Here is a 19,134-nt window from a genome sequence, read left to right as displayed (position 1 = left end):
GCACTGATGTTAAAATAATAGATCACTTCACCGCTGAAATAATGCCAACTTGTTTTACAGATCATAATCCTCAGCATGAACTACAAAAGCATTCTAAAGAAAATGATCTGAAAGACATGAAAGACGGTTGTGTCACTCGCGCGGTTTTGATGATTGGATTCCTTAGTCCAATACTTATTTCAAATTATTAATTAATTCACTTCGCAGTTCTTTTTCAAAATTAAATCCATTTATTGCAGAAACAACACAAACTTGTTCTACAGAACATAATCCAAAGCATGATCTAAAAAAGCATTCTAAAGAAAATGTCCTGTAAGACATGAATGGCGGTTAAACTGGATTTTGATAATTGTTGGAAATATATCACCTTTATTATCACCTTTATGTGTCATTCGCGCGGTTTTGCTGATTGGATTCCTTAGTCCATAACTTATTTCAAATTATTAATTAATTCACTTCGCATTTCTTTTTCAAAATTAAATCCATTTATAGCAGAAACAACACAAACTTGTTCTACAGAACATAATCCAAAGCATGATCTAAAAAAGCATTCTAAAGAAAATGTCCTGTAAGACATGAATGGCGGTTAAACTGGATTTTGATAATTGTTGGAAATATATCACCTTTATTATCACCTTTATGTGTCATTCGCGCGGTTTTGCTGATTGGATTCCTTAGTCCATAACTTATTTCAAATTATTAATTAATTCACTTCGCATTTCTTTTTCAAAATTAAATCCATTTATTGCAGAAACAACACAAACTTGTTCTACAGAGCATAATCCTTAGTATGATCTAAAAAAGCATTCTAAAGAAAATGTCCTGTAAGACATGAATGGGGTTTTTAACTGGATTTTGATACTTGTTGGAAATATATCACCTTGTTTCAGAAAACAAAATGAATAGATTGATGTATTAAAAACAATCTGATGACTTCGTTTTCTAAAACATCTTTAATTTCGCACTGATGTTAAAATAATAGATCACTTCACCGCTGAAATAATGCCAACTTGTTTTACAGATCATAATCCTCAGCATGAACTACAAAAGCATTCTAAAGAAAATGATCTGTAAGACATGAAAGACGGTTATGTGTCATTCGCGCGGTTTTGCTGATTGGATTCCTTAGTCCATTACTTATTTCAAATTATTAATTAATTCACTTCGCATTTCTTTTTCAAAATTAAATCCATTTATTGCAGAAACAACACAAACTTGTTCTACAGAGCATAATCCTTAGTATGATCTAAAAAAACATTCTAAAGAAAATGTCCTGTAAGACATGAATGGCGGTTAAACTGGATTTTGATAATTGTTGGAAATATATCACCTTGCTTGCACGTTCGCGCTAAAGTTTAAAAAATAGAACACTTCTTTGCAGAAATCGTACAAACTTGTATCACAGAACATAATCCGTTGAATGAACTAAAAAACATTCAGCAGAAAATGGCCTGTAAGACATGAATACAATATAAAATTATACACTTAAAACACTTTTTTATAATAGTTTATAACACTTTTTAAAAATAATTAATTTGTACAGAGGTAATTAAAGATTTTTATAATTAATTTGTTGTTTGGAAGGATTACCACGAGTTTTTACTAGCAGAAAATATTCAGTCTTGCTCTGAGAGGCACTGCCAAAGAATTTTGATTAAATACAAATTGTTTAACAATGACTCTCAAAACATTAATGATTAAGTAATTGTACGCAGAGGTTGTTATGCAATCGTGATTTAAGTAGCAGAAATCAAAAATTGTTTTAAAAAATATTTAAGGTAAATGATACTCAAAACATGACTGTTTCTTTTTCTTTAGTTTTTTAGTTTATTTTGTACAGAAGGAATTTAATGGCGAATGACTTCACGAGGTTAATTTACACAGAAGTGATTACGCAATCGTGGTTCGAAAACCATAAATCCCATATTATAAAAAAAAAAAATATGAGAAAAATAATTTTCAAAACATGATTGTTGATTTTTTGCAGGTTTTTCATTATTGTTTCTTTTAGCTGATTTGGTACAGCAGCAATTCAATCATGATTTGTTCCGCAAGGTCCAGAGATATTATATATATAAGCAAATAATTATCCCTGGACATTGGGTGCAAAGCAAGAGTGATTTTTTCGTAGAATTAGTAGGATAGATTTGGTACAGAAGACCAGCAAACTTGAATAGTTCCCGAAAGCAACGATTTGGTAGTGAGCTATAAAAAAACAAAAAATATATTAATGTAAGTATACTGTAACACTTATTTTACAATCCGAAACGCACCTTAGCATTTTTGGAACGACACCAAATATTTAACAATTGTTGAGTTAACCGTAGGACGACAATTTGTTAGCATTAATCTAATAATACGAATCATATAATGAATTATTAAAACTACATTAAATGACTCGCATTATAAAATCACTGGAACGTAGGTATAAAATATCAATTTAATTAAAAGATCTCCATTATCTCAAATAAGTTGATCGTTACAAACAAACGAGCACATGGTGCGAGTCACACTTTTGAATTATTGGAAACTTAATAAGTTTACTTCAAAACTTTTTAACACTACTTGATAGCAATATGTAACCATTAATATAATAATGCAAATCATTTTATAATTTATAAAATTACATAGAATGATTAGCATTATTAAATAACTGGAACATAGGTATAAATTATCGATACAACATCTCGCACTTAAGTTTCAATACATCACGTCGTTGCAGAAATTGTACAAACTTGTTTTACAGAACATAATCCCAAGTATGATCTAAAAAAACATTCTAAAGAAAATGTCCTGTAAGACATGAATGACGGTTAAACTGGATTTTGATAATTGTTGGGAATATACCACCTTGTTTCAGAAAACAAAATGAGAAGATTGATGTATTAGAAACAATCTAATCACTTCCTTTTCTAAGACATGATTGATTTCGCACTGATGTTTAAATAATAGATCACTTCACTGTTGAAATTATACAAACTTGTTTTAAAGAGCATAAACATTAGTATGAAATATAATAATTGCACATAACACATACATTGCACATACACATGATCTATAATCACTTTTATATTAACATTTGAAATCAGAAAATATTCAGTCGTGCTCTGAGAGGCACTGCCAAAGAATTTTGATTAAATACAAATTGTTTAACAATGACTCTCAAAACATTAATGATTAAGTAATTGTACGCGGAGATGGTTATGCAATCGTGATTTAAGTAGCATAAATCAAAAATTGTTTTAAAAGAAATTTAAGATAAATGATACTCAAAACATGACTGTTTTTTCTCTTTAGTTTTTTTATGTACTTTGTTTGGCTTTTTTATACAAAAGGAATGGCGATTTAATGGCGATTGAATTCACGAGGTTAATTTATACACAAGTGCTAAAGCATAAGTCCCATATTATTAAAAAAAAAAAATATGAGACAAATAATTTTCAAAACACGATTGTTGATTTTTTGCAGGTTTTTCATTATTGTTTCTTTTAGCTGATTTGGTACAGCAGCAATTCAATCATGATTTGTTCCGCAAGGTCCAGAGATATTATATATATAAGCAAATAATTATCCCTGGACATTGGGTGCAAAGCAAGAGTAATTTTTCGTAGAATTAGTAGGATAGATTTCGTACAGAAGACCAGCAAGCTTGAATAGTTCCCGAAAGCAACGATTTGTTAGTGAGCTATAAAAGAACAAAAAATATATTAATGAAAGTATACTGTAACACTTATTTTACAATCCGAAACGCACCTTAGCATTTTTGGAACGACACCAAATATTTAACAATTGTTGAGTTAACCGTAGGACGACAATTTGTTAGCATTAATCTAATAATACGAATCATATAATGAATTATTAAAACTACATTAAATGACTCGCATTATAAAATCACTGGAACGTAGGTATAAAATATCAATTTAATTAAAAGATCTCCATTATCTCAAATAAGTTGATCGTTACAAACAAACGAGCACATGGTGCGAGTCACACTTTTGAATTATTGGAAACTTAATAAGTTTACTTCAAAACTTTTTAACACTACTTGATAGCAATATGTAACCATTAATATAATAATGCAAATCATTTTATAATTTATAAAATTACATAGAATGATTAGCATTATTAAATAACTGGAACATAGGTATAAATTATCGATACAACATCTCGCACTTAAGTTTCAATACATCACGTCGTTGCAGAAATTGTACAAACTTGTTTTACAGAACATAATCCCAAGTATGATCTAAAAAAACATTCTAAAGAAAATGTCCTGTAAGACATGAATGACGGTTAAACTGGATTTTGATAATTGTTGGGAATATACCACCTTGTTTCAGAAAACAAAATGAGAAGATTGATGTATTAGAAACAATCTAATCACTTCCTTTTCTAAGACATGATTGATTTCGCACTGATGTTTAAATAATAGATCACTTCACTGTTGAAATTATACAAACTTGTTTTAAAGAGCATAAACATTAGTATGAAATATAATAATTGCACATAACACATACATTGCACATACACATGATCTATAATCACTTTTATATTAACATTTGAAATCAGAAAATATTCAGTCGTGCTCTGAAAGGCACTGCCAAATAATTTTGATCAAATACAAATTGTTAAGCAATGCCCCTCAAAACATTAAAGATTTAGTAATTGTATGGAGAGGTGGTTATGCAATCGTGATTCGAATACCATAAATCAAAAATTTATTTAAATAAAAATTTAAGATAAATGATACTCAAAACATGACTGTTTTTTCTTTAGTTTTTTAAATTGCTTTTCCTTTGGCTTATTTGGTACAAAAGGAATTCAATGACGATTGACTCCACTAGGTTAATTTATACAAATCGTGGTTTGAAAACCATAAGCGTCGTATTGTTAAAAAAAAAATACGACACAAATGATTTTCAAAACATGACATGAAAACATTTTTGCAGGTTTTTCATTGAATCTTTTAGCTGATTTGGAAATAAATATGATAGATAAACCATTCTAAGCACTTTAACATTTTTAAAACGTGCACTAAATATGGATCGCACTCTAACATTATTACAAATGTTTTTCAAACGTCGTTTATAAGTTTGGTGTATAACTTTTTGGCACACAACTTAAGACAGCAATATGTTACCCTTAATTTAATAACGCGAAACATTTTATGAATTATAAAATCACATAGAAATGGTAAGCATTATTAAATCACTGGAACATAGGTATAAAATATGGGTGGAAGATACGTTTGGAACTTCTTTAGATTTTACAACACTGAATGTGTTCAATCATAACGTAATTTATAGTAACTAAATGATTGCTCTTCTTTTAGTTAATTTGGCATGAATCGAATTTAATTTAAATTTGGCGCCAGGTTTGCGTCTCCGCTGATTTTCGATATTGCTTGCCCATATGTTTTCGGTTTGTGTCTCCGCTGATTTTCGATATTGCTTACCCATATGTTATCGGTTTGTGTCCCATCTGCTAAGCAACAGCTGTCTGCCGAATGGTCATCCAATATCGATTGACGATAGGCGTCGGGCAAACTGCATTTTCCGATATCGATTGGCGTCAATATTATTGTTCGAAGACCGATTTACCAAATTGGTAATACCAATCGCTATATAGAATATAGCCCGATTTCTGTGGAGCTGCAAAGGATTAGGTGTGTTCCATGAGGTGGTTGTGATATATACGCACGTATCGTTTGTGGTGGACAAGATGTGGAAACTGCTGCAGCGTTCTGGGAATGCAGTTTCTGGACTTCCCAGGCGGTGCTCGCCTGGTTTTCCGGATGCAGTGCGTCTGGCTAGCGGGCAGGCGGACCCGGCGGATGAGCAGGTGCTGCGCAAGAGGAAATTCAAGCCGCAACAGGCGGCGGACCTCAGCGAGGAGCTGGCCGGCCAACTGCCCACCAAATCCCGGGTCGTCATCTGCGGGGGTGGCATTACCGGCGCCTCGGTGGCCTATCACCTGGGTCTGAGTGGGTGGGGCGGCGAGACCCTGCTCGTGGAGCAGGATCGCGTAAGTGGTGAGCTGCCCTGGACCGCCTGTGGATTAGCGGGGCGCTTCGAGCCCAGCTACACGGAACTGAAGCTGGCCGAGTACTCGATTGATCTGATTAAGCGGCTGGCGGAAAGCGGCCTGCCCACCGGATGGCGGCCAGTGGGCAGCCTCAATCTAGCCCGGAGCTGGGACCGTATGACAGCCTTCAATCGAATGAAATCCCAGGCTCTGGCTTGGGGCATGCGTTGCGAAATTCTCTCACCGGAGCAATGTGCCCAACACTGCGAGCTCCTGTCCCTCGACGGGATTGAAGGTGGCCTGTGGATACCCGAGGACGGGGTGTGTGACCCGCAACTGGTGTGCCAGGCCTACATGACCGAGGCCCAGCGACTGGGTGTCCGGATTGTCGAGCACTGCGCCATCAAGAAGATCCACAGCGAGCACGGCAAGGTGAGAGGTGTGGAGACCACGGCTGGCGATGTGGAGTGCGAGTACTTTGTCAACTGCACGGGCTTCTGGGCACGCGAGGTGGGCACCCTGTCCAAGCCGGTAGTGAAGGTGCCCCTTAAGGCGGTGGAGCACCACTATCTGCACACGAAACCCATCGAGGGCCTCAGTCCGGACACCCCTTTCGTTAGGGACTTCGATGGACGCATCTTTTTTCGGGAATGCGAGGGACACATCCTCGCCGGCGGCTTTGAACGCGAGGCCAAGATGGTCTACGAGGATGGGGTGATACCCCTGTCGCAGACAGCCCGCCAGCATCCGCCGGATTGGGACCACTTCCACGAGCTGCTAGACGCCCTGCTGCTGAGGGTTCCCTCCTTCAGAGATGCCACGCTGGACAGACTAACGAACTCCCTGCAGGTTTTCTCGCCCGACTGCAAATGGATCCTAGGAGAAGCACCAGAAATACAGAATTACTATGTGGCCGCTGGCAACAAGACCATGGGTGTGTCCGCATCCGGAGGCATTGGACGCGTGCTCACCGATCTGATAACCAAAGGCTCCACTTACCTTGACCTGCACATCTTGGACATCAGTCGGTTTCTGGGACTGCACAACAACCGGAAGTTCCTGCGGGATCGCTGCAAGGAGGCACCCGGCAAGCACTTCGAGATCAACTACCCCTTCGAGGAGTTCCTGACCGGCAGGAACCTGCGCATGTCGCCCATCTATCCACAGCTTAAGGAGGCGGGCGCCGTATTTGGCCAGTCGATGGGCTACGAGCGACCCAACTACTTCGATCAGCAGGACAAGCAGGGTGGGTATGAAGTTGTTAACACAAATGTTGCATTTTTAATTAATGTAGTACGTCTTAAACTATTTAATGATCGGTTGAGTTGACACTTGTAACATTGACTTAATAACACGAGCCATATAATGAATTATTAAAACTACATTATAATGACTCGCATTATTAAATCACTGGAACATAGATATAAATTATCGTTTTACACACTTGAACATTTTCAAACGAGAACTAAGTACGGATCGGGATATTAAATTATTCAAAAATACGTTTGAAACATCGATATTAAGATGGCTCTAAAACTTGTTGGATCACAACTTAGGATATGTTACCCTTAATTTAATAATACGAACCATCCTATGAATTATAAAATCACATAGAAACGGTTCGCATTATAAAATCACTGGAAAATAGGTTAAAAATATTCTTTTAAGTAAATGATTTCCACGCTCTCAAATATGTTGATCGTTACCAATAAATTGAAAGTCTGAAACGCACTACTGCGTTTTTAAAACAAGCAAATAGTGCGAATCAGACTTCTAAATTATTGGAAACTAAATATGTTGACTTTAAAATTTTGAACACACATCTTAATAGCTATATGTTAACTTTGATCTAATAATACGAACTATGTTATGAATTTTAAAAACTACATAGAAATGGTTCGTACTATAAAATCACTGAAACATATGAATTAAATCACTTTTGTAATCAAAAGAACACGTTGATCGTCACCAATAATTCGAAAGTCCGAAACGCAGTATTGCCTTTCTGAAACGAGCATATAGTACGTAACGGACTTTAAAATGATTGGAAAATACGTTTGAAACATCATTAATAAAAGAACCGTAGAACTTGTTGCTGTCTGTTAGCAAAAATTCAGTAGTTCGAATCGCGATTATACATTTTCGAAACATGCATATACCGTGGTTCGAACTAATAAATTATTGATAGGTTCACTTTAAATATTTTTGGCACTCAACTTAATATAACAATATGTTACTGAGTTCATATGCTACCAATGACCTAATAATTGGAACCGTAAAACTGAATAATTGAAACAGTTTGTACGGAACCGATTATTAGGCACGGTTGCGTTTTTGAAACGAGCACATGATGCGAGTCACACTTTTGAATTATTGGAAACTTAATAAGTTTACTTCAAAACTTTTTAACACTACTTGATAGCAATATGTAACCATTAATATAATAATGCAAATCATTTTATAATTTATAAAATTACATAGAATGATTAGCATTATTAAATAACTGGAACATAGGTATAAATTATCGATACAACATCTCGCACTTAAGTTTCAATACATCACGTCGTTGCAGAAATTGTACAAACTTGTTTTACAGAACATAATCCCAAGTATGATCTAAAAAAACATTCTTAAGAAAATGTCCTGTAAGACATGAATGACGGTTAAACTGGATTTTGATAATTGTTGGGAATATACCACCTTGTTTCAGAAAACAAAATGAGAAGATTGATGTATTTGAAACAATCTAATCACTTCCTTTTCTAAGACATGATTGATTTCGCACTGATGTTTAAATAATAGATCACTTCACTGTTGAAATTATACAAACTTGTTTTAAAGAGCATAAACGTTAGTATGAAATATAATAATTGCACATAACACATACATTGCACATACACATGATCTATAATCACTTTTATATTAACATTTGAAATCAGAAAATATTCAGTCGTGCTCTGAGAGGCACTGCCAAAGAATTTTGATTAAATACAAATTGTTTAACAATGACTCTCAAAACATTAATGATTAAGTAATTGTACGCGGAGATGGTTATGCAATCGTGATTTAAGTAGCATAAATCAAAAATTGTTTTAAAAGAAATTTAAGATAAATGATACTCAAAACATGACTGTTTTTTCTCTTTAGTTTTTTTATGTACTTTGGCTTTTTTTTACAAAAGGAATTTAATGGCGATTGAATTCACGAGGTTAATTTATACACAAGTGCTTAAGAATAAGTCCCATATTATTAAAAAAAAAAAATATGAGACAAATAATTTTCAAAACATGATTGTTGATTTTTTGCAGGTTTTTCATTATTGTTTCTTTTAGCTGATTTGGTACAGCAGCAATTCAATCATGATTTGTTCCGCAAGGTCCAGAGATATTATATATATAAGCAAATAATTATCCCTGGACATTGGGTGCAAAGCAAGAGTGATTTTGTCGTAGAATTAGTAGGATAGATTTGGTACAGAAGACCAGCAAACTTGAATAGTTCCCGAAAGCAACGATTTGGTAGTGAGCTATAAAAAAACAAAAAATATATTAATGAAAGTATACTGTAACACTTATTTTATAATCCGAAACGCACCTTAGCATTTTTGGCACGGCTCAAAACATTTAACAATTGTTGAGTTGAACGTAATACTTTTTGGCACACAACTTAGGACGACAATATGTTAACATTGATCTAATAATACGAATCATATAATGAATTATTAAAACTACATTAAATGACTCGCATTATAAAATCACTGGAACGTAGGTATAAAATATCAATTTAATTAAAAGATCTCCATTATCTCAAATAAGTTGATCGTTACAAACAAACGAGCACATGGTGCGAGTCACACTTTTGGATTATTGGAAACTTAATAAGTTTACTTCAGAACTGGCTCACAACTTAAGATAGCAATATGTTACCCTTAATTTAATAACACGGACCATCTTATGAATTATAAAATCACATAAAAACGGTTCGCATTATAAAATCACTGGAAAATAGGTTAAAAATATTCTTTTAAGTAAATGATTTCCACGCTCTCAAATATGTTGATCGTTACCAATAAATTGAAAGTCTGAAACGCACTACTGCGTTTTTAAAACAAGCAAATAGTGCGAATCAGACTTCTAAATTATTGGAAACTAAATATGTTGACTTTAAAATTTTGAACACACATCTTAATAGCTATATGTTAACTTTGATCTAATAATACTAAATATGTCATGAATTTTAAAAACTACGTAGAAAAGGTTCGTACTATAAAATCACTGAAACATACGAATTAAATATTGTTTTAATTAAAAGAACTGGTCGATCGTTACCAATAATTCGAAAGTCCGAGACGCAGTATTGCCTTTCTGAAACGAGCATATAGTACGTAACGGACTTTAAAATGATTGGAAAATACGTTTGAAACATCATTAATAAAATGACCGTAGAACTTGTTGCTGTCAGTTTGCAAAAATTCAGTAGTTCGAATCGCGATTATACATTTTCGAAACATGCATATACCGTGGTTCGAACTAATAAATTATTGATAGGTTCACTTTAAATATTTTTGGCACAACATAATATAACAATATGTTACTGAGTTCATATGCTAGCAATGACCTAATAATTGGAACCGTAAAACTGAATAATTTAAACAGTTTGTACGGAACCGATTGTAAAATCAGTGTACGTATATACGAAATATCGTTTAACATTATAGATAAGTTCCCCGCACATAGTATAAATTTATATTATATGTAAACAAAGACTGCGGTTACCAAAATAGTTCATTAAATGAATAATTATTTCCGATTTTTAAATATGTTCCAGATGAATTCGGTCTCCCGCGCTTCCGGATTGCCCAAACACGGACCTTCGGCAAGCCGCCGTGGTTCGACCACGTGTCCTCCGAGTATCGGGCCTGCAGGGAGCGCATTGGAATCGCCGACTACAGCTCCTTTACCAAGTACGACTTCTGGTCGAAGGGAAACGAGGTGGTGGACCTGCTGCAGTACCTCTGCTCCAACGATGTGGACGTGGCCGTCGGCTCAATTATTCACACGGGCATGCAGAACCACAATGGCGGTTACGAGAACGACTGCTCCTTGGCCCGACTCTCCGAGCGACAGTATGTAGAACTCTCATTTTCCTACTTATGGTCAATTATTAAAGGTTTTTAATTATTCAGCTACATGATGATTGCCCCCACCATTCAGCAAACGCGCTCCATGTGCTGGATACGCAAACATATGCCCGATCACCTTAGGCCCAAGGTGAACGTGGCGGACGTTACCTCCATGTACACGGCCATCTGCATCCTGGGACCCTATTCGCGCATCTTGCTCTCCGAGCTTACCGACACCGATCTCACGCCCAAGAGCTTCCCCTTCTTCACCTACAAGGTGAATACCCCCAAAGGAAGTCTGTGAATATGTAGCCTGGTTGTTCAAAGAATATGTTTTCATCTAATGATATCATTCTTGGGTATTATTCTTTTGAAACCCCACCCTTTTTTAAAATAACCTGTTGATAATGTTGATAACTAATGGCCAAATATTTTCCAGGAACTGGATGTGGGCTTGGCCGACGGCATCCGAGTGCTGAACATTACCCACACGGGAGAACTGGGCTATGTCCTCTATATTCCCAACGAATACGCCCTGCACGTGTACTCGCGACTCTACCAAGCAGGCCAAAAGTTCAACATACAGCATGCCGGTGAGTTGCAAACAGATTTTCTTAATTTTTGTAATACCATGGGTTGCCCATTTTAGGTTACTACGCCACCCGTGCCCTGCGCATCGAGAAGTTCTATGCCTTTTGGGGCCAGGATCTGGACACCTTCACCACGCCGCTAGAGTGCGGACGCAGTTGGCGCGTCAAGTTGAATGTGGGTTAAGCCGAGAACAGTCCTGCAAGACCAAAAATGAATATCGAACAATGCCTTTACAGAAACCCATCGACTTCATTGGTCGCAATGCGTTGCTGAAGCAGCGCGAGGAGGGCGTCAAGCGGATGTATGTGCAGCTGCTGCTGAACGACCACGACCACGAGGTGGACATGTGGTGCTGGGGCGGCGAGCCCATCTATCGCGATGGAGTCTACGTGGGCATGACCACCACCACCGGCTATGGGTACACGTTTGAGAAGCAGGTCTGCCTCGGCTTTGTGCGCAACTTCGACGACGAGGGACGCGAGCTGGCGGTGACCAATGAGTACGTGCTGTCCGGCCACTATGAGGTGGAGGTGGCCGGCGTGCGGTTTGAGGCCAAGGTCAATCTGCATTCGCCCAATCTGCCCACCAAGTTCCCGGATCGGGAACGCGAAGCCTACCACGCCACGCGCGACAAGCCAGACCAGGCGGATCTCCTGTCCTTCGGCGGTGGTTTGACCATGGTGAAGGGCACTGGAACGCCAACGGACGGGCATGGACTGTAGGAAGTGGAGGAGCTGGGCTCCTGAGCAACATCATCTGCCATCTGGCTGTGCCAAGCTAAGAGGCACTTCGTTCATTTCTAGTTTAACTCGAGAGTCTCAGAAGCAAAGCGATATTATTCGATTTAGTACGATAGGAAATCGAGCGAATATGAGATAGGCAAATGGTTTATAGCAACCAAAGGGAAAAGCTATCAAATATACTTTTTCTAATGCATATGAGGCACAAGAACTGGTCTCTTAGCTAACAAGATTACTTTTAAATAAGCATTTGGTCCTAAAAAAAACTCCCAAATTTATAAACTAAGGCTGGTTTTTGTGTTCCATGTTCATCAGAAGCAGTATATTTTTTGCTGGCTAACCAGCAAAATATCTTTAATTTGGTGAAATATTGTTATAAGATATATGATACTTTTTTAGAGTTTTTAAAATGAAAAAAAAATATTTGTTTTCAATTGTTTAAAACGTTTGTCTGAAATAGCATGTTAAATGATTTTGTTATTATGAAATCTTAACGCTTTGACTTAAACATCGAAATGATATGTACGAAACCCAAGAAAGTTGACTTTATATGATGTCTTATGATTTTCGGTTTTGTTCGTCTGTGAGGCGTCGTGTCAATTAAACATATGCAAATAGGCTATAAAAACGGTGTATATCTAAGAAACTTCCGTGATATTGGAATAATTGAAGAGTGTTATTCACATTGTTAAAAAATCTGCACAAAAAATGTTAAAATTTTTGCTCAAAGCTGGCTTTGCTTCATTTAGCCAAGGCAACTAGTTGGGGTACAAAACAAAAAAAATATAAATTAACTAATTAAAGAATCGATATATGAAAATTTAGATAAGCGAAGAATAAGAAAGGTTTTTGAGCAGTTTTTCAGACCGTTTTGATTGATTTTTTGTACTAACCGACGATTGACTTTGTAATTTATGGTGTGCTAGTGTATAAGCCACGCCCCATATTATATAAATCATATTGTACTATATTTATACAAATACATATACTGTTTACAAAAGCTTTATAAGATGTTGATCCCTTAGAGCTGCTAAAAAGTTGAGCAGCTGTTCGTTGCTCGGGGTGTGTTGGCTTTTCCGCTTGGAATTTTTGGCTGGCTCTTGGTTTTGCGGCCAAGACATTCAGGCAGGCGTGTGCTAATGCCCAGAAAACTCTGGTCCCAAGATTGCAGCACATGTTTTGGCCAAGTTTCGACGGCTGGCTTGGATTGCCTGTGCTTGTGCTTTGCTAGTAAAGTTTGCTTCCCCAAAAATACAGAATACGGAATACAGAATACCGAATACAGGCTACCGGTGGTCGGTGTCTGTTGTTCCATCCCCAAATCCCTCCTCCTGCCCTGCTCTCCTGGAGGCACTTTCGGCCACGCTTGGCTAACTCTTCTGGCCAAGTTCTCCGTTCGCCATTCGCCATTCCCCCCAGTTGTGTAGGATTACAAACTATCTTTTTGTTAGTAATTAGCTGCACACGATAAACGTGACATTATTATTGTTGCCAGGCAGTTGAGCAGAAGTTTGGCTCTGATCTGAGACTTTGGACCATTTGTTGTTGGTCTGCGCCTTGGCTGTGGCCCATTTGAATTTTGCCAAGATGGGGATGGGTATGGGGATGAGGAGACCAGCTCGCCGGGCCGTTTTACAAATGAGCATTTGTTAAATCAAAAATTCAAGTGGCAACGCCGCACTCCAATGGCGCCAGCTATCCAGCTAGCCAGCTCTTCATCATCCATAGCCACATCCACATCCACATCCCAGCAAGAAATGATCAATTTTGAGACCCCTCCCCTTGGGGGCCCCCGAAAAAGTACTCACCGTCTGGTGGTGGCTCCTCCTTCGGGTCGTGTAATTTATGCTCATTGTGGTCGCTCCTACCGTCTTGCCTGTGGTTTTGCTTTTGCTTTTGGTTTCGGCGGAGAGCAATCACTGTACACATTTGCATACAAATGTCCCATCCCCATGGCATCTTGGGTCCATCCAGACTGGGTTTCCAGATTCAGAAACTGATTTGGATTTCGATTTTGAGTTCCAGTCGCCGGCCGCCATCGTCGTCGCAATTCTTGGTTGGACCGCGTGTCTAGGGTCAATTTCAATTTGTGGTCTGGAAAATGGAAACAAGAGGCATGAGACTCCATTTGGGGCTATACATATGGAAAAATATGGCTGGGCGGAATATTTCGGCAAATGTAATCAATCAAAATTCTGACTGATGATAAATCGCAGGGAAAACTTGTGCGCATGCGCGCACGTGCTTGGTTGAAGTTCTGCGCTTTCCCCTGCGATTCGTTATTTGTCACAAAATATTTGCCTAAATTGTTTAGAAACACTTTTTATTTGGTAATAGTAACTACGATTTGCATTTGTATGTGTACATTTAAAGAGACACACGCTTTTTTGACATTCTAGAATTTTCGATGTCCACTTGACTGATGAAAAAGCGCACATAACCTCATTCGCATGTGCACGAGCTTGCTTGAATTTCTATATAGGTCACAAAATATTTAGAGAAATAGTTTAAAAGCACTTGTTAATTGTTAATTTCAATGTGCAAAATTTTAAATGGCACTCCGTTTTATGTAGTTTTAGTAAGTTCTATGTGCACTTGTATGTGTAATCTGACTGATGAAAAATGGCAGACATAACCTCAATCGCATACTCACACTCTTCGTTGAAGTTCCAGTAATTTCTGTGTTCAATTGACAGATGAAAAATGGCATACAGTTTTCCTTGTGATTTGCTGAAACGGTATAAAAACACTATGAATTTTTTATTTATATGTGTTAACCTAAGTTAGAACTGCTTTTTATTTAATTTTAAATATTTAAATGTGGCTGTTTATGTGTAAGTTTGAAACGCGCTTTAAGAAATGTTGATGTCTACACTCATGTGTGATTTTTCAACAGTCAGATGAAAATGCGAATCGCACATAACCTCATTCGCATTTTGACGAATGACTGATGAAAAATCGAACATAACCTCATTCGCATGCGCTTGTCCTTGCTTGCAATTTCTTATTTAATTACAAAATATTTGCCGAAATTGTTTAAAAGCACTTGTTAATTTAAATATGTAAATTTAAAATAGCACTCCGTTTTTTGTAATTTTAGTGATTTCGATCTTCATTTGTATGTGAAAATGTAATCGACCACTTGCTCTTTGACATTTTGACATTTGATTTGACATTTTGATTTGACTAATACAAAATGGCCGACATAACCTTATTTGCTTGCTTACGTGCTTCGTTGAAATCTTACACTTTTTCTCGCCATTCGTTATTAGCTGCTAAACATTCGCCGAAATAATTTAAAAACACTAAAAATAGTTTGAATGGGGATATTTAGTTTAGCACTCTTTTTTTTATATTCTTTTTTTTTAAAGCTTGATGTTTTGTTAAAATTAAACTAACACTCACATTCTCAAGGTTCCAGTAATTTCGGCGTCCAATTGACAGATGAAAAATGACTGGTAAAAACATATGTATGCGCATGCGCAAGTGCTTTGGTTATAATGCTAAGATTTTCTTGTAATAGTTTGTTGGTAATATTTGCTGAAACGGTATAAAAGCATTCAGAAATATTTTATTAAAATGTGTAAATTTAAACTATCACTTTTTTTTATTATTTAGCTTTGAGTATTTTATTGTGTCTGTGTATGTGTAAGTTTACCACGCGCTTTTTTGACGTTCTAGAACTTTCTATGTACACTTGACTAATGAAAAATCGCACTTAACCTCATTCGCATTTTGACGGATGACTGAAGAAAAATCCCACATAACCTCATTCGCATGCGCTTGTCCTTGCTTGCAATTTCTTATTTAGTCACAAAATATTTGACGAAATTTTTTAAATTGCTAAAATAGCACTCCGTTTTTTGTATTTTTAGTGATTTCGATGTTCATTTGTATGTGAAAATGTAAACGACCACTTGCTCTTTGACATTTTGATTTGACTAATACAAAATGGCCGACATAATCTTATTCTCTTGCTTACGTGATTCGTTGAATTCTTACACTTTTTCTCGCCATTCGTTATTAGCTGCTAAACATTCGCCGCAATAATTTAAAAACACTAAAAATAGTTTGAATGGGGATATTTAGTTTAGCACTCTTTTTTTTATATTTTTCCTTTTTTAAAGCTTGATGTTTTGTTAAAATTAAACTAACACTCACATTCTCAAGTAGCTTTGGGTATTTTATTGTGCGTGTGTATGTGTAAGCCTGCCACGCGCTTTTTTGACGTTCTAGAAATTTCGGTGTCAAAATTCGCAGAAAAAATTTTTACGCATGCGCACCGTGACTGGTTGAAATTCTACGATTTATCTTGCGATTTGTTATTGAACACAAAATATTTACCGAAATAGTTTAAAAGCACTTGTAAATGGGGTTGATTGCACTGCATAAAATTAAAAAGCAATACGTTTTATGCGATTCCGAGAAATGGGATGTGCACTTGTATGTGTAGATTTGCACTAACACTTGCTTCCTTAAAGTTCCAGAAATTTCTACATGCACGTTAACTTGGCTAATGAAAAATGGCAAAGAAAAACTAATACGCATGCGCACGTGCTTTGGTTGAAATTTTTCGATTCTCCTTTCCTATTTGCCGAAACGGCAAAAAATAGTTTGAAAATTTTAAATTTTATTGTGTTCATTTTAATTTGCACTTATTTTTTATTAGTTCCAGGAATTTGTGTGTGTGTGTGTGTAAGTTTGCCACGCGCTTTTTTGACGTTCTAGAAATTTCGATGTCAAAATTCGCAGGAAAAAATTTATACGCATGCGCGCGTGATTGTTTGGAATTCTACGATTTGCTATTGGACACAAAATATTTACCGAAATAGTTTAAAAGCACTTGTAAATGGTTGGTTGCAGTGCGTAAAACTAAAAAAGCAATCCGTTTTATGCAATTTCGAGAATTTGGATGTGCATTTGTATGTGTACATTTGCACTAACACTTGCTTCCTTAAAGTTCCAGAAATTTCTACATGCACGTTAACTTGGCTAATGAAAAATGGTAAAGAAAAACTAATACGCATGCGCGCGTGCTTTGGTTGAAATTTTTCGATTCTCCTTTCCTATTTGCCGAAACGGTTAAAAATAACTTCGAAGTTTTAAATTTTATTGTGTAAATTTTACTTTACACTGATTTTTTATTAGTTCTAGGAATTTGTGTGTGTATGTGTAAGTTTAACACGCGCTTTTTGACGTTCTTCAAATTTCCATTTAACGTAATCGGAATATATCCTCTTTTAGCACCTTTATTATTTAATTCTTTGTTTAAACTTTTCACCACAAAATTATTTTCTCTTTTTTTTTTGTGTTTTTACCTTTTTAATTAAATTTATTTTATTGCAAGTCTGGACCTCTTGACGAGGCCAGTGCCAGGAAAAGAAAGAACGAGTTAGGGAGGAGAGGCTAGGAGGTGCTTGGCATTACGTAATAATTGGGGGGAAGCACCGATTACCGCTCCCTTACAAATATCGATTATCATGATTAACCCGAAGTCACGGAATTAAAAAGCTTACGTCTTTTGCTGAACTATTCTATCCTCTCAATATATAAATTAACGATTTAAATTTAAAATGACTTACAGAAATAAAGACCATGAAGATATGACAAATTCAACTGTAATAATTAAGAGGTAATATATGAAAGAAAAATTTTATTCAAAATCAGTTTTGCGTGTTCAAGTAAAAAATTAATATATTTTCGAGATTAAAAATAAAAAAGGTGCGTTTTGGGAAAAACATTTTTTTAGGCAACGAATTTATTTTATTTTTAAGAAATCCAAAATTAATATAAAAACTGTTCAGCGAAATGAAAATTTTTATTTTCATAAGTAGCAACCAAATGAAAGCGATCGAAATTATAGTTTTCTTGGAATCGTGTCCATCATCATCATTATCACTTTCGGGAACTAGGAAAAAATTTATTTAAAAATTGCTTGCCTTAAAAATAAGTAACACCATCACTGTTAAAAAATGTAAGTAACATAAATCCATCACTAAAATGAGACCAGAAATCGGAATATATAAGAATCGGGATAATACCTTGACAGTTGGCAACGCATAATAGTATTTTAATACCGAATAGTTGGCCGAGTGGTGGTCCTACAATTCTTGGAATTCTTCTGCTTTCAAGTGGTGTTTACAAAGGAATCATTTGTACTTTTATTTACAAGATTGGATTACAACTACATTAGTGAACTTATGTGAAGTTCCCAGAGCCGAAAGGAGAGTATATTATATCTGAGATCAAAAAGGAGCAAATCCATATCTACAAATAAATGGGAAACCTTACATACATATTTGTGCATGCTTTTTAAGTTTGACGGCAAGTGGGTAGTTATTTTATCACAAAACTCTAATTAATTACTTATTCTGTATCTTTATTTAGTACCGTGAGTTCGGCGAACATTATGATAAAGCTTTCAAGTCCCCCAAAGGAGGACAAAGAATAACTTGGGATGAGCAAGGAGGTATTAAATTTGTTTCTGTCTACGTAAGGAATTTTAAAATTATATTTAAACTTTCAATGCATTACGATATATTCCCAAACCGAATGTGATTTCTTGGAGGATTACACTAGACTATAAATGGAATATGTTATTGTTGACTCATTTTGGTAAAACTTTACAAATGAATTCTATTTCGCAGCTCCTTTCTT

General features: G+C 36.1%; 1 protein-coding gene and 1 long non-coding RNA gene across 2 annotated transcripts; one reads left to right on the top strand and one right to left on the bottom strand.

The window, feature by feature from the left end:
- Positions 1-5,562: 5,562 nt before the first annotated feature.
- LOC108016943 (pyruvate dehydrogenase phosphatase regulatory subunit, mitochondrial) lies at positions 5,563-12,856 on the top strand. Its single transcript, XM_017083873.4, has 6 exons — positions 5,563-7,270; positions 10,852-11,149; positions 11,210-11,423; positions 11,586-11,739; positions 11,796-11,911; positions 11,974-12,856. Exons 1-6 carry the CDS (start codon positions 5,722-5,724, stop codon positions 12,457-12,459), a joined length of 2,817 nt encoding a protein of 938 aa, XP_016939362.1. The 5' UTR covers positions 5,563-5,721; the 3' UTR covers positions 12,460-12,856.
- Positions 12,857-14,279: 1,423 nt separating this feature from the next.
- On the bottom strand, positions 14,280-16,027 carry LOC108016570 (uncharacterized). Its single transcript, XR_011604819.1, has 3 exons — positions 15,883-16,027; positions 15,131-15,207; positions 14,280-14,571 (listed from the first exon to the last, which is right to left on the bottom strand). It is a non-coding gene; the product is annotated as an uncharacterized lncRNA (long non-coding RNA).
- Between the last annotated feature and the right edge of the window lie 3,107 nt (positions 16,028-19,134).

This window comes from Drosophila suzukii, chromosome X (assembly GCF_043229965.1).
Source record: "Drosophila suzukii chromosome X, CBGP_Dsuzu_IsoJpt1.0, whole genome shotgun sequence".
NCBI lineage: Eukaryota > Metazoa > Arthropoda > Insecta > Diptera > Drosophilidae > Drosophila > Drosophila suzukii.
Note: the sequence above shows the minus strand (reverse complement) of the source record. Positions and strands in the feature narration are given on the sequence as shown.